The sequence below is a fragment of the Caretta caretta genome, chromosome 9 (assembly GCF_965140235.1).
Source record: "Caretta caretta isolate rCarCar2 chromosome 9, rCarCar1.hap1, whole genome shotgun sequence".
NCBI lineage: Eukaryota > Metazoa > Chordata > Testudines > Cheloniidae > Caretta > Caretta caretta.
Genome location: NC_134214.1, coordinates 11,398,551 through 11,414,590, shown reverse-complemented (window position 1 = coordinate 11,414,590; position 16,040 = coordinate 11,398,551). Strand labels below are relative to the sequence as shown.

The 16,040-nt window shown below is 38.2% G+C and overlaps 1 protein-coding gene across 3 annotated transcripts in view; it reads right to left on the bottom strand.

The window, feature by feature from the left end:
* Nucleotides 1-16,040, bottom strand: part of PEX5L (peroxisomal biogenesis factor 5 like) — a 178,064-nt gene that overhangs the window by 72,545 nt on the left and 89,479 nt on the right. The window contains exons 2-3 of one of the 3 annotated variants that reach the window (XM_048864343.2): nucleotides 12,597-12,662; nucleotides 11,024-11,128 (exon numbers count right to left, since the gene is read on the bottom strand). The exons of 1 other annotated variant lie outside the window; for it this stretch is intronic. In XM_048864343.2, coding sequence (XP_048720300.1) covers nucleotides 11,024-11,128; nucleotides 12,597-12,662 — 171 coding nt within the window. The remainder of the gene's footprint in view (nucleotides 1-11,023; nucleotides 11,129-12,596; nucleotides 12,663-16,040) is intronic. One more of the 3 variants, XM_048864344.2, reaches the window with a different exon arrangement.

The window sequence follows — 16,040 nt, the reverse complement described above, 5'->3', positions numbered from 1 at the left end:
TGCTTGTGTTGCCAGGTGGCAGGTGGAGCTGACTGATGGCAGGCACAGACAAGGCTTCCTCATGCTAAGGGCAGGCAGCAGTGAGGTGCCTCTCAACCCTGGGAAGCGATGGACGCTTCTTGTACCATATTTCCCTGCAATTACTCCTTCCAGCCAATGGGAATTGTTTTGGGCTGTAGTTACAAGAGCAGCCAGGCGGCCCCTCTGCCTACCCCCTGGCTGCTTTCTGGACCAGACTCCTGCTCGCTCACTTGCAGCCTGCGTGGCACTCTGAGCTGTGGTGAGGGCTGGCTGGGGAGCAAGAGGATGCACTGGCTGCCTCAGTGACTTACCGCTGGGGTAGGTGTGAGGCCAATGGAGGGTGACGGGGTGGGGTTGAGGGCTGGGGATGGAGCTCTGGGGGAACAGGGTCTAGTGGGAATGGGCAGGGGTTGAGAGGATGGGGCCAGAGGCCAAACTGGGTGGGATAGGACCTGAACATGGCTATTTGAATGGAGACGGGGGCTAATGTGGAGGAGGGGCAGGACGAGGGACGTTGCTGTAACTCTCCCACCTAACGCTAGCCACCACCAGGCTCACTCACTCACCCCAGACAACCCCCAGGCTGCTCCAGGCTCTCCCCCCATCACCAACCCCTGGCTTTCCCACCCACACTCAACCACATCTCTCTCACCTTGTAGTGGCGCCCAGCCCAGATTCACTCCAGTACTCCTGCCTGGACTGGTCCAGCTCTCCCACTCCCAACAAAGCTTCATCCACAGGCCCATCCCATCCTGTAAAGACACCCCCTTAGATGCATTCCACTGACCCCTGCCACGCTCCATCCCTCCCAGCAAGCTCCTCCAGTTACTCCTGGCTCCTCCCCAAACCCAGGGAATATTTGCTGTCTCCAGTCCTGGGGACCTTGTGAGGGGAATCAGTGAAGCATCATCAATGACTGGAAATGTCACATACTGAGCTATATAAAACGGGCAGCTATGCTGCCCTTTAAAAATATTCCCAGTACTGTTCTTTCTGTAGCTTTCGGTTCTTGCTTTTGATATAGGATCCTCTTGTGAGTCTAGTGGCATCAGACTTATATTTTACAGTGCCTGATGAGAATGTAAAGGTGGCAGGATCTTGTATATCAAAACAATCGGCTTTGCCTTGCTGACAATGTACAGTTTACTTTAACTGCAATAAAAAGAGTTTTAAAACATCCAGGCAGCAACCAAACAAAAATATGGCTATAATAAGGCTCTGTTTGTTGAGGAAATGCTCAAATCTGAGAGTGCCTGAAGGCTTGTAGGTAGATGAACCCTGAGAACTTCCCATATCCACAGGTAAATTACCAGAGTAAAGACCAGCTTCTTATCAACAGTCAGATGTTTGCAGGTAGAAATGACGTTTAGCCTGCACAATCTTCCTTTGATCAATGGTTACTACTATCTTATGTACCTTGTTCCCAAAACAACCAGAAATTACATCAAAGGTGAAATGGTGGCCACCAGTAATTTAGTGCTGACAGCAGATAGGTGTGTGTGTGTTTAGGATTTCAACAGATACAATAATGGACATTTAAATCCACGTGCCTAATGTAGTGTGTAACATATCTACTATGCAAAGGTGTTTTGTTTCTGCTCTACAGTATCTCTTAACTCTTTCTTCCTTTCCAGACCTTGAAACTCCTTTTATGTTCAAAGTAAATGTGCAGTGACAGTGAGTTGTTGGTTGTGTTGTAAACTTTAAATGTTGAGATGTGTCCCCTTTCTAGTTATGTTGGCCACTTACTTTAGATTCTTTCTACACTGGAGTTTTTTTTCTCCCAGATGAATAGATGCATTCTGCTTCCTTTCAAACTGTTTTATATCAATATGAATTACACATTCTTTCATCTCTTCTCTTTTTATTCAGTGCTGTGTCTTAATTGGAGAGCTTTGCATTTTCTGTAGAAGAAATCAAAACTCCAAAGGTGGTGTTTTTCTTCTTTATAATGAGTTTGTACAGCCCAGATAACATTTACTGAAATATCTGGTACATTTCTTTTGGAACTCCTAACTATGCTGTTGGCAAAGAGCTAGTGTTTTCTTTGTTTGCACCATATAAGGTGCAAAGGTTCTTCAAACCTTCCGGTACTCACTTATCTAAATTCAGCAAAGATGAAGCCAACTTCCTTTCATAGAATCATAGAATATCAGGGTCAGAAGGGACCTCAGGAGGTCATCTAGTCCAACCCCGTGGTCAAAGCAGGACCGATCCCCAACTAAATCATCCCAGCCAGAGCTTTGTCAAGCGGACCTTAAAAACCTCTAAGAAGGAGATTCTACCACCTCCCTAGGTAACCCATTCCAGTGCTTCACCACACTCCTAGTGAAAAAGCTTTTCCTAATATCCAATCTAAACCTCCCTCACTGCAACTTGAGACCATTACTGCTTGCTCTGTCATCTGGTACCACTGAGAACAGTCTAGATACTTCCTCTTTGGAACCCCCTTTCAGGTAGTTGAAAGCAGCTATCAAATCCCCCCCTTATTCTTCTCTTCTGCAGACTAAATAATCCCAGTCCTCTCAGCCTCTCCTCATACGTCACGTGCTCCAGCCCCCTAATCATTTTTGTTGCCTTCCGCTGGACTCTTTCTAATTTTTCCACATCCTTCTTGTAGTGTGGGGCCCAAAACTGGACACAGTACTCCAGATGAGGCCTCACCAATGCCAAATAGAGGGGAATGATCACATCCCTCAATCTGCTGTCAATGCTCCTACTTATACAGCCCAAAATGCCATTGGCCTTCTTGGCAACAAGGGCACACTGTTGACTCATATCCAGCTTCTTGTCCACTGTAACCCCTGGGTCCTTTTCTGCAGAACTGCTGCCTAGCCATTCGGTCCCTAGTCTGTAGCGGTGCATGGGATTCTTCCGTCCTAAGTGCAGGACTCTGCCCTTGTCCTTGTTGAACCTCATCAGATTTCTTTTGGCCCAATCCTCTAATTTGTCTAGGTCCCTCTGTATCCTATCCCTACCCTCCAGCATATCTACCACTCCTCCCAGTTTAGTGTCATCCTCCCAGTTTAGTGTTTAGTTAAAGGAACTTTCATAGTTCCTTTAATTGCCTAAACTACCTGAGCTGATTCCTTAGTCCAGCAATCAAGTTTAGAACCTATGTCTGTAAACTTTACATTACAATATTCTGTTCTTTGTGTTATGGAATCAACATACATAGATTTCCAGCTGTTGTAATGCTCCAAAAGGCTGTAGATTTTTCCCTTCTGGATCTTTCACAATGTTGCTAATACTGCAAGTGCATTCCTTAAACACAAGCACTTTTATCCTGTACTCATTCTAGCTCATGTACGGTATTTATAACCATGTACCTATCACTGTAATTTCACCATTGGTGGAATAGCTGGTTCCTTCCCCCCACCTGCAGGGCTGGAGTAGCCCCCACAGCATAGGGACTGGAACTAAGGGTGCTGGGGGTGCTGACATATCTCCAGGCTTGAAGTGGTTTCCATTGCATACAGCTTTTACAGTTTCGTTCAATGGCTCTCAGCACCCACAGTATAAAAATTGTGGGGCAGGAGAGCTGGAACAGTGTGATCCTTAAAAAAAAAGAAAAGAAAAAAAAGAAAAAAAAAGACAGGTCTTGTTTAAATTGGTTTCTATGGCAATGTAATAGCATCTATAGAAACTGCTGTAAAAACCCATCGGGTTTGATTTTTCCATTGTCTTGCGCCTTGTGTTGTCATCTACACCTGAGCAAAATGAGTGTAAAGTATAGCATTTATAACAATGTTGACCATAGAATGAATAGAGACTATCCTTTCTATGGGTTTTCTTTTTAACCATCCTGTAGAATTCTATAGCAGGAATATACTTTTCTGTTAAATTTTGTAGGGTTGTCATAGAAACTGATGGCAGGTTTGTCATTTTCTATTAAATTGTACAGCCCTTCTCCGTAGAGGAGATGGCTTTGCACAGGTATTGGCAGTGGAAATGGTCATATGGCTAACTTGAAAGTTCTCTGTGGGTCTTTCTACTTGCACCATGCAACTCAGGTGACCAGTAGCACAATGCAAATAGCAAGTTAGAAATAAGAAATACTCAAAGCAATAGCCATAGTAAATAGTTTGCAATATCCCAGAGACTGAATTATGTTTGCATAAAGTATTTGTTATTTAAAATAAATCAACAAACAAATCTGTAAAAATTGATTCCTATTCACAGATAATTCATGAACAGAAAAAGAGGCTAAATGAATCTAATATATTATTTGCTGCGTATAGCTTTCTCAGATCTTTTTATGACCACAGAATAACAGTCAGGACATTTTTAAACATAATTATATTGTTTCATAACATTCTATTTTTATCTCTTCCTTTTTTGTTAAATGGAGTCCCATACAAAGATATATTATAAATGATCTTAAAGTCTCATTATTTCCCTTGGTAACGTAAAATTAAGTTATGTGACAGAAAAGTCTGTTTAATTTGTGATGGAAAAGTCTGTTTAACTAGGCAGGCAGCCAATTTATGAGTTTTAAACTATGTTGTCAAGGCAACATTTTTTTATTATTCTCATGAGAATGTTTGTGCTGAAATCATACATATTTGTCTAAAAACAATAATACTAAAATAAATTTAATAATATTTAACTTAGAGATACAAAGTAGGATCAGTTAATATTTATGCCTAACATACACTTGCATATTTTGTTTTCACAACATTTTAAAGTTATATAGCTTATGCTATGTGGCTAATATTATATGAAACAATATAAAGGGGAAAATTAATTTAATTTTTTAATGTGTTGCTACTGGTAGATAACTTAAAAACAGATAGGACTACATAGCTTTGAAGTACTAAATTCATTAATAGCATCTTCTACATGTCATTAGTCCTTTAAAACATCGTATACAAATAAGTATTGAGCATATTGCAAAGGTCTGTTATATGAGTCCAATGCTACTCCCACTGAAATAGTGGCAAAATTACCACTGACTCTAAAGAGAACAGATTTGGCCACTTCAAGACAACTTTTGTTCTGTATGATTATGTAAATAGGCCTGATTGTAGTGTGAAAACAATCCCAGTACTGTTATGCTATTAATTCCAATGGAGTTATTCCTGGTTTACACCAATGTAAGAGAAGAGACTCCACCCCAATATAACTAGTCTTACTGACTTTAATTTTTGCCATTCTACATAGTGCCGGTTAATAATGTATATTAATTAAATACTTCCATAGTGGTGTGGTTTCCTTCATACAAGGGATGCTACAAATCATTCTGCAAATCTAAAAGTTAAGAAGCTCATAAGACGTTCTGAGTTATCCAGAACAGCTGGGATTTTAAATAGAAAACTATGATTATGTGATAGCTTCTTCCTGGTGAGCCATGTACACACAGCAGAAAACCTATCAGTAGCAGTTTGAGTCTATAGTTGAAGCGGACAACCCTAATTCTGTTTCCTCCAAAAAGACACACACAAACCATCTGGCAAGTCACCTGGGGGTGACAACATGGAAAGGCATAATGGGACAGCCACAGAGAAAGTGGGTGTGGTCTACATATAAACCCAAGAACATATACAAAGATGACTAGACCAGCAATTATGTCTATGTGTAGTTTTGTCCAAAAAATTATTCCTACTCTTAGTGGTAATAGAATGCCCCATGAGAGGACGGTGCAGAGGGCTATTCTCAGGGGAAATAAGGAAATCACATACTAATGCTGCTTATAGAGTATGCATAATATGTGGTGTGTGCCCTTTTAAGAAATGGGGAAGGATATTTCACTTTCCTCATATGAACTAGAATGTGGCCTTATAGGTGCTATTCAGCAAAAATTTAGAAATCTGTGATTTAGTTGTTCCAGGATCAACCTGTCCTTCGGAAGGCAAAATTTCCTCCCCTTCCTGTGCATTGTGATAACAATGGAAAGGTTCAGCTCTGCAGAGCATGTATCAGCAAGAGTCTCTTCAAGGCTCTGTATGGGCTCAATCTTGCACCCACTGGAAGTCAATGGAAGTGTTGCCTGTGAGTTCCCAGGAACAGGATCATACCTTATATGAACAGCTGACAGGGGACAGTGGGGGAACCACTAAGGCTTTCTTTGGTTATACAGGTCAGGTTTTGGCCTTTTGGAATTAGATATTATGTTATCTCTGGTTTTATGCTGAACTTCCATAGGTTTATTTGTGCAAAAATCTGCATATGTGTTTCAGCTGTATGTTGCACTCTGATAATAAAATGATACAGAGCTGTGTCTCTGCAAAACTTGCATGAACTACATCTGCGTACCTCATCTGCTTTAGTTATGAACACAATGGAGCAATTATTTTTCAACAAATAATTTGCCATTTTTTTCTTGTTGGCAAATTGTTCACAAAGAGTCTGTGACATAAACAAACTAGGGAGATACAACCTACATGGAGCTACTATAAGGTGGATGCATAACTGGTTGGAAAATTGTTCCCAGAGAATAGTTATCAGTGGTTCACAGTCATGCTGAAAGGGCATAACGAGTGGGGGTTCTGGGTGTGGTTCTGTCCAATATCTTCATCAATGGTTTAGATAATGGCGTAGAGAGTACACTTTTAAAGTTTTTGGAAGATACAAGCTGGGAGGGGTTGCAAGTGCTTTGGAGGATAGGATTAAAATTCAAAATGATCGGGACAAACTGGAGAAATTGAAGTAAATAGGATGAAATTCAATAAGGACAAATGCAAAGTACTACACTTAGGAAGGAACAATCAGTTGCACACATACAAAATGGGAAATGACTGCCTACGAAGGAGTACTGCGGAAAGGGATCTGGGAGTCATAGTGGACCACAAGCTAAATTTGAGTCAACAGTGTAATACTGTTGCAAAAAAAGCAAACATCATTCTGGGATGTATTAGCAGGAGTATTGTAAGCAAGACACAAGAAGTAATTCTTCCGCTCTACTCCATGCTAATTAGGCCTCAACTGGAGTATTGTGTCCATTTCTGGGTGCCACATTTCAGGAAAGATGTGAACAAACTGGAGAAAGTCCAGAGAAGAGTAACAAAAATGATTAAAGGTCTAGAAAACATAATCTATGAGGGAAGATTGAAAAAATTGGATTTGTTTAGTCTGGAGAAGAGAAGACTGAGAGGGGACATGATAACAGTTTTCAAGTACATAAAAGGTTGTTACAAAGAGGAGGGAGAAAAATTGTTCTTCTTAACCTCTGAGAATAGGACAAGAAGCAATGGGCTTAAATTGCAGCAAGAGCAGTTTAGGCTGGACATTAGGAAAAACGTCCTAACTGTCAGAGTGGTTAAGCACTGGAATAAATTGCCTGGGGAGGTTGTGGAATCTCCATCATTGGAGATTGTTAAGGGAAAGTTAGACAAACACTTGTCAGGGATGGTCTAGATAATACTTAGTCCTGCCTTGAGTGCAGGGGACTGTACTAGATGTTCTCTCGAGGTCCCTTCCAGTTCTATGACTGTTACATTTATTCACTGTTCAAAACCATCAGTGAATTTCCTCAAAAAATAATTCTAGATCTGTAGATTGTTCATAATCACTTGACTGTGACTACTCAAAAATTGCATTGTATTGATCAGTTAATCATGTGGTATTGATTCTGTTCCCTGATTGGGTGAATTAAGCTGCCAGTTCAGTAAAGCACTTAGGGTAGGCCTCAAAGCACTTAAGCATGTGCTTAACTTCTTCCCTATTCAGCAAAACACTTCATTGCATTCTTAACATTAAGCACGTATTGAAGTGCTTTGATGAGTCAGGGCCTAAATCTCTAACTGACCTAGAGTGAATTGTGAGTCTGACTGTTGATTGTACAATTCAAAATGTGTCTTACAATGAATATTTGAGTGTAAAATGAACTTTTCATGGTTATTCCTGCTAGTAAATAACTCTCAAGTGCTCAAATGTTTCTAAAAAGTGAACACACAAAACTTGCAAAGAGGGTCAATAGAAATTTACTTTTGAATTCACATGAATATTCATAAACAATTTTCTCCATTATTCACTCAGCTGCAGTCAGTAATATATGATTTTCTGTAAATATATTACATCTCTCTCTCCCCTTTTCTAGCTTCTAGCTTCCATGAATAACAAATGCACTTTTAAAAAATTTGTCTTCTCTCTCTGTTTGAACCTTCTTACCAAGAGACAGGGAGACAGTAAAATAAAATGGAGACATGTTCTACCAAATCCCATTAACACTAAAACCCTGCTCTCTGCATTGATACTTGATATATTAAATTTGGATACTTCTGAATGCCTTCTTATGCCAATAAAGGGACTTTCACTGAAAAAATTGAGATAGACTCACAGAAAGTAGAGACTGAAAAGACCTGTTAAATCATCTAGTGTATCCTACTGCTAGTGTAGTATGTTCCTTAATGTTGAGACGATGGGCCAGATTCTCAGGTGGTGTAAATCAGCATAGCTATGCTAATACATAGGAGCAGAGGATCTGTGATTATATTTGATTTTGTAACTTACGGTAAAGTGATATTTGCTGTATCCATGAATTTGAAAAAAAATATTTCAAATGTACAGTGATTATTTCTCTCAACAAATAAGTGTCACCTCTTCCGAGGAGAGGTTGGATAGGAGCATAAAAATAATTGAGCGTGAATGTGTGTCCAGCTTGTGTTTCAGTGAATGTATATGGTATTTTCCAGGGAGAAGAGGAGAGAGGGAGCTTCCTTGAAGCTTTACTTAAAGCACCTTCACACGTTATAACTGGCAATTTCTCACAAAATCCAGGGACTGTATGTTTCATATCTATACTGTAGACACCACTGATCTCATCTGAGTTTTCTTCACAAATCAAGCATGGTAAGTCCTAGTTTCACTGAGCACTTTGTCCATTATGAAAACAAATGGGTCTATTTAAGTAGGAATTGCATGTATTTTGGAAGCTACTTCACATGCAGAATTCCCACTGAGTTCAATGGGAGTTGCACAGGAGATGGGCTGCAAGACCAGGCTCGAAATGACATCTTCAGATAACCATTACAGTTACAAAAAATACACAGCTACACAGTATTCTTCAATGCTGACTCTGTGTGACTAGTAGATGAAACTCTGAAAGACTAGACCTTACTCTTGTGACCTAAATTTGACCTGACTTGGAAAGTTTGGCCAGTCGTAATTAGTAATTATTTCCATTTGATATACATATTATATCCCGTGAGCTGCAGCCACATCCATCTCTCTCATCATGTGAAGAATCAGGACAAATATCTGTATACCATTAGTAGAGGCCGAATGTATATTGCCATATAGCAACACAGTATTCTGAATGAATGATCTGAACAAGAGGTTTGCACAGAGACATTAAAGACACAAGAATCTTAAAACAGAAACACATCCAGAAAGTTAGGATACAAATGATAAATATGATATGGTCATTTACTGTACATAACACATACATGATGCAGAGGTGGCTATGGAAAATACTCACTTTTTCACTTGATTCTGCTTCCTTTTGGCTTGTGCACCCCAATAGTGCATAGCAGGGAAGTAGGTACTTGTGTGTAGTGGAAAAAATTACACTGACTAATAAACACAAGCATTTTACTTAGAAAAACGGTCACCAACTATTGCTGAATGAATTTGACAAACAACCAATACAAATAGTGCATCAAACATGTTATGAACCTGGAATGAAATCCTGGCCCCATTGAAGTCAATGGGAGTTTTGCCATTCACTTCAAGGGGCCCAGGGTTTCACCCCTGGTTTCAATATTTGTGATTCATAAACTGGCTAGTGTAAAATTGGAATATGATGCATTAAACAAAGCATCCTATTCCCTCATGCAATCATGTTTTAACTAATACAGTACATCACAAGTATAATACAACATTTGACAGAGGTTTGGGAGGAAATTGACAGAAATGTTTTCCAATGTATAGGAACATGTTAATGATCAAAAATTCTATTATTAATTAATTGACTTAGTGTAATACATTTTATACCGGCTATAAGGTAAGCTTGTGCTGGCATTTTACAAGTTACATATTATTTTTAAACATAAATATCTATTACCCTACAGTAGAAAAAAGGTTTTTTGGATTTTGTTGAAGATTATTTTTATGTAAGAAAGGCCATGTGATGTATGACATCAAACCTATTGTTGAATATGAATAAGCTTGTATACTTATATGTTAAATAGTAAGCATCAAACCAAGTAATTGTATTAAATTCTATTACTATGTATGTTGCTGGAGAAAATTTGCTAAATTTAAGCCAAAGATGCTGGTTATCCACAGGATTTTTTTTAAATTGTCCAATTCAGATGTATTATACATTTGTGTCATTTTCATTACTTATAGTCTACCACCTATCAAGTTTCAGGTAATGGACCTGTATTCTTGCATTTACTGGCTTTACAAAGATAAAAACAATGAAGTATGTAAAATAATCTAATTTGAAATATGAGTTAAATTCTAGTGAAAACTTAAGGGATTTTATGTGTTTATAAATGATACCACTATCTAGTGGTTGTTATATATGATTTTATATATACATACTGTACGTATGAATGTGTGTATATATATATTATGATAGGTTATATTGACAGCATGAATAATATTTGACCCTTTAAAATCAATTTAAAATACTCTACTGGTAACTGACATATGTATACTGTGCTTACTACAAATAATTTGTTCGAAAATTTGCATTTTTTGTTCGAAAGCTCCGAAGCACAAGCAGTTAATTTATTTACCATAAGCTATTATTTTCTATATTACGTTATGATGACACAAAATTTAATTTTGTATAAAATATTTTCCGAAGGGTCAAGCTCAAGCAGAATTACTAAAACTAATATACACCAATTGAAAACCTAAACAATGAATGAATTTCTCCCCATTTCCTTTTTTATATATGTGGCATTTTGTAATAGCTTTTTCTTTTAGGAAAACTATAATTGCCTGTTAAGTTTTGACTCAAGAATGTTAATGATTATCTGCTAGTTAAATTACATTCTTCATTAGATTAACATATGTCAGCTGCCTACTGGAATCCTAACATTCTGCCCACCTGTGATGTCATAGTAAGGAGGGGCTTTTCCTCTGCAGACTCCTCCCTCGGTATCTCCTTCATCACCATGGCAACAGCCTTATCTGCCGCCCTAGAGCCTTTCCCCTACAACAGTGAAATCAACAATGGCTTGTGTCAGGAGGAATCTTTGTTACTGGTTACAAAATATACACCCCAGAACAATCCAGTAATTAAATGACGGTGTTACGCTGGAAGTAAAAGTATATTGTTGTTGAAAATAAAATACACATATACTGTTAAAAACAAAATGCCAAAACCAAACAAGCAAACAAAAAAACCCAACAACTTAATTGATAACAAAGTTGGGGCCCCGTCCTGCAGCTTTTACTCATATGAATCACTCCACTGAAGTCAATAGGACTACAAACTGCCTTAGTCTTGTGAGGCTTCGCAGGAGTACATCAGCAGGAGTGAAGGAAGTTGAGAATCTCACAGAACTTGGCCCTCATATGAGTAATATATGGAGGATCAGGCCCTTAATTTCTTCACCACTAGTTAATTGTAGTTACCAGCAACTTTACAGCTGAAATATACATGCTTTCTACTCAAATCAGATTATAGACAAAAAGAAATCAGACTGTTATGAAGATTTAGAGCTTACGTAAAATGAAAGTTAAATTCTCCTTTAAATACTCTAAATATAAGGGCAAAATTCTCCTCTTGGATCTACATTGTAGATCGTGAGTCTCTGATACTCTGCTCTCACTGTATGTAGAGAACTTCTGTAAGTGTCAGTCAATGTTTGAGGGTGTAGGGAGAGAAGAGTAGTGGACCTGAGTTACACTCACAAAACTCCATTGAAGTCCATGGGAGTTTGGGGTGTACAAAGACTGAAGGATCTGGCTCCATGACTTCAGAATTTTGCCATAAACTTACATACATTTCATTAAGAGTCTATTGAATGTATTTTTTAACTATAGTACAGTATAATAAGAATGACTTAAAATATCATTGTATACTGTGTCCTGAGAAGGATACTGCTTATTGATACCAATGTGATGTAATTTTTATATCACAAATACCGTATAATCGTTCACAGCTCAAAAACATGAATACTATCGCAATTTTAAAACAATGTTTATGAGGAAAACAAGGTCAAATTAACATATTTGTGCAACGCATTGCAGTCAACCTAGAGAGAGTTCTTTGCATGCTGCAAGAAGTTCTCATACCATACGTGTCATAAAACATAGGCATGCTCAATTTCTAATTCCTTTGATATCCAAAGAACTGCAAAAGGCATTGTAAAGTGTACTCCAGATTAGGATATTCTCTCTTATTTGATGAGAAGAGAGTTCTAAGTGCTAAGCATATCAAAGGTACTTGTCCAAACATTTATTTATTCATGATTCTTTTGATATGTTACAAATCCATGAAAATATTTTCTTTAATATGTGGAGCTACTATTTAGCTAGCATTAGTAACATGCTATTTGACTTTCAGAAACCTAATCCTTTTGTGTTGAATGCTATAGAGAAGTAGTTTATTAGCTCAAAAAGGATGCATCAGAAAGCATGCAGTGCTTTTTATTTCTTGCACAGTAGAAACCCACCAAAGCAAAGGTCAGGTCACTTTTTTGAAGACAGAGCCACTTTTTCTTCAAGGTTTCACCTACTGCCTGAAAAGAGTCATGATACTCACATTAGTGCCTGCTATCAACTTTTTAAAAAAATAGCCCAGTGAATGGCTGATATCATACACCACATATTTCATCACTTTAACAGTGTGGCAATAGTCAGAATAGAAACTCAGTAAAAATGACATCTTAGGATACTGTATTGCTTTTCCATCAGTGACTTTCATCTCACATTTGCTATGTTTGGAAGTCAAAACACAATTTATTCAGTTGAACTGCAATCCCACAAGAGCATGGGTGAACCATGTTGATTTATTTCTGACTGATACACTCATGACATACAATAAAGATTGTGGAATCAGAACTTAGCTTTTCGACATATTTGATGATAGGAGAGGCGGAGCAGAATATAGCAGCTGTAGTTCCCAGTGATTTCAATAGAGGGAGATGCAGGTGCTCAATACCTCTAAAAACCTGGCCACATATTTAGGTGCTTAAATATGGATTTCAGTGCCTAATGTTAGGTGTCCAAGTTTAAATGTTTTGGTCACTGTATTCAGGGCATTCTTGTATATACTTGAAATTTTGCCTGTCTGTAAATTTTTGGCATCAGCACCTCTGGCAGCTTGCAGGAGCATGAGTGAGTTTGATTATGTCCTGCGGGACACAATCAATTATTTTCCCCTCTCCTGTAGAAAGGAGGGGCCAAACAATTTTAGTCTCTGTATCTAGGGCACAGAAATGGTTAATACACTGCAGTTCGTTAGCTATAATTGAAATGATAATCAGTTGGGTTCTAATTACAGTATTTTAAACACAGAGATTAATATATACATAATCAGGGCCGGCTCTAGGCACCAGCTAAGGAAGTGCTGTTCATGGGGTAGCAATTCGGCAGCAGCTCCTCTCCATTGTTTCCCATGGCGGGAATTCGGCTGCGACTCTTCTGACTTGGGTCTCGCCGTCAGCGGTAATTCAGCAGCAGCTCCCTCTAATGTTCCTGTTCTCTCCGCTGGCGGTGCATTCGGCAGGTTGTTATTTTTTTTTTTTGTGCTGTTTGGGGCGGCAAAAAACGTAGAGCCAGCCCTTTACATAATCATGGAAGAATTGCTTTAAAATGTGTACTTATTTATTTGGCTGTCTCCATTGTTAAGTTGTTCTCCATTGTTAAGTGTTGTTTCTTAGCAATATTGGATTGCTGTACATATTGTCTGTTACAGTAGCTTGGTGCTGAGCATTATAGTTCTTCTGGAAAGCTAATTTTACACTTGCAAGCTCCTAATAATGAACAGTTCATCATAACTCAGCGACCTGAGGTAAATTAATTTCTCATCTATGCAGCATTTTGATCACTCAGTGAATGAGTTTCACAAATACCTCTTTTGTCAGCAATGTGCAGATTTAACAATCGTGATGCAAGCATGCAAACCTGCATATAAAGCAAGGATACTGTCTTGAGTGAATTGGTGCAGGGAAAAGATATGATTTGCTTTCATACAATATACTGTAGCGGTAAAACTGACGAGTATATCAGTGTTTTGTTGTCTGGTACAATTAAGACTAAACCACTCCTTTTTAGGAAATATCTCCAAAACAAGATAAACAATACACTAAGAGTATTTCCACAGCACTTTGCATATTGTAATAGGATCAGCTAAAAATTTGCTAACGATTTCTGCAGGTTCTCCCAGGCTGAGAGAATGGATGGTAATAGACATTTCCACAGGACTGTGCAGATTTTGCAAACTCACTCTGTAGGGAAATGCACTGGTTTAGCAGCTGGTGTTTCTGAATAGCGCCAAATTAAATTCAGTACAAGTCACACTACTTACAAAGAATGTGATACTTGTTAAATGAGGATTTAATTAAGCTACTGTAAAAGAATATTAATTTAAGGTTCAGGACAGCATGAGCATTTTTCAGTGAGTGAAAACATATAATTTAGCAACTTTGTTCACGTTGTATAAAACTTCTTTCCAGCATTTAATATTTGAGCACATGATCATTTTCTACTACAGATCATTTGTGAGGCCTGAGTGCCTGGGACAGCTGTATGATTCTTACAAATACATGGCCATCTCGTAAAGGCCTTACCGTTTGTGAGAAGACAGTGAAATTCATAAACTGATTTGTTTGAAATTTGAAAAAAAAAATTGTGTCTGAAGAGCTTGTGATCAGTTCTTTGCTATCTTATCTGATAGTCTAACTTCAACGAAGCCTGAACTTTGGAGTTACATAAGTCATGATATTTTTGTCTACTCCCTAATTGGATGTTGAATGTAACATAGTAAGAATTTTAATCTAATGTGGGCTTTGAAATTCACTTATGGCAAATATTGAAGCATTTGAGCTTAAAATTCACTTTTTTCATGAATATTCATGCTGTTGAAGTTGGAGTATGAGAATTTGCATAAAAATGAGCATGAGAGAGTTTTATTTTCAAAGTCAACTAGTGTTCATAGACATTTCCCCCACTATTCTCTATGTTCTAGTACATACACACACATAGCCAGCATTGCGTTAGACCTGTGCAATTCTATTTGAAGTCAGGAAGGCTCTACCAGTCTATTTGAGAGAAGTATTTGGTCTACAGTGAATGGTGTAGGGAGATACTCTTATATTTTTCTAGAGTAATTGTGTGCTGTTTCATTGATATATTAGGAATATTCACAACCTGCCTGTGTCGATACATCCTAAACTCATTTCTTTTGCGACAGCTAGAATCTACAGCAGTTTCACTAATGAAGAACACTATAGAAAAAAAGGTAAAATACAGACATGGCCAATACAAGCACATATAACACCTGCTAGTAATTTCTTATGGCAATTTTTCTTGCCTATTGAGGAGAAAGGGAATAACTTTCCTCCCTTACTTGTGAAGATAAATGTGAAAGGAGTGATCAACCATATGGTACTCTTCAAACAATGCCACTGCATTCAAATGTAATGGCCCCATAGGACAAAGTGCCAGTGTTTTAGGGGTCCCAAGGGAGCTAAAAAACCACTGGACTGGCAATTTGGATTATTTCTCTGAGGATGTAGTCCCCTTGGCTGCATTTAAACACCAAAAACGTTTTTGTCTTAAACTGAAAAAGCATGTTTGTGTATCGGCAATGCTAGAAACATACTTTCTCATTCCAAAATGAAATTTTAAAGGCACTAGAAGGGGCTACAGGTATTCGTTTCTCACAAAGACTGAATCCAAAATGTCTGTTGTTGAATGCCTGCATTCATTGTCAGACTTTGTTTTGTATTGAAAAATGCTCGGTATTTTATAAATTCATTGGCTTATAGTGAGGCTTATAGTTGCTGTCTGACACTTGAAGACATCCATGAATCACCACAGGGACAGAACTGGAGGCTTCCAGCACCAAAAGTACTTACCTCTACTATTTGAGATAAAGTAGCAATTCCTCTGCT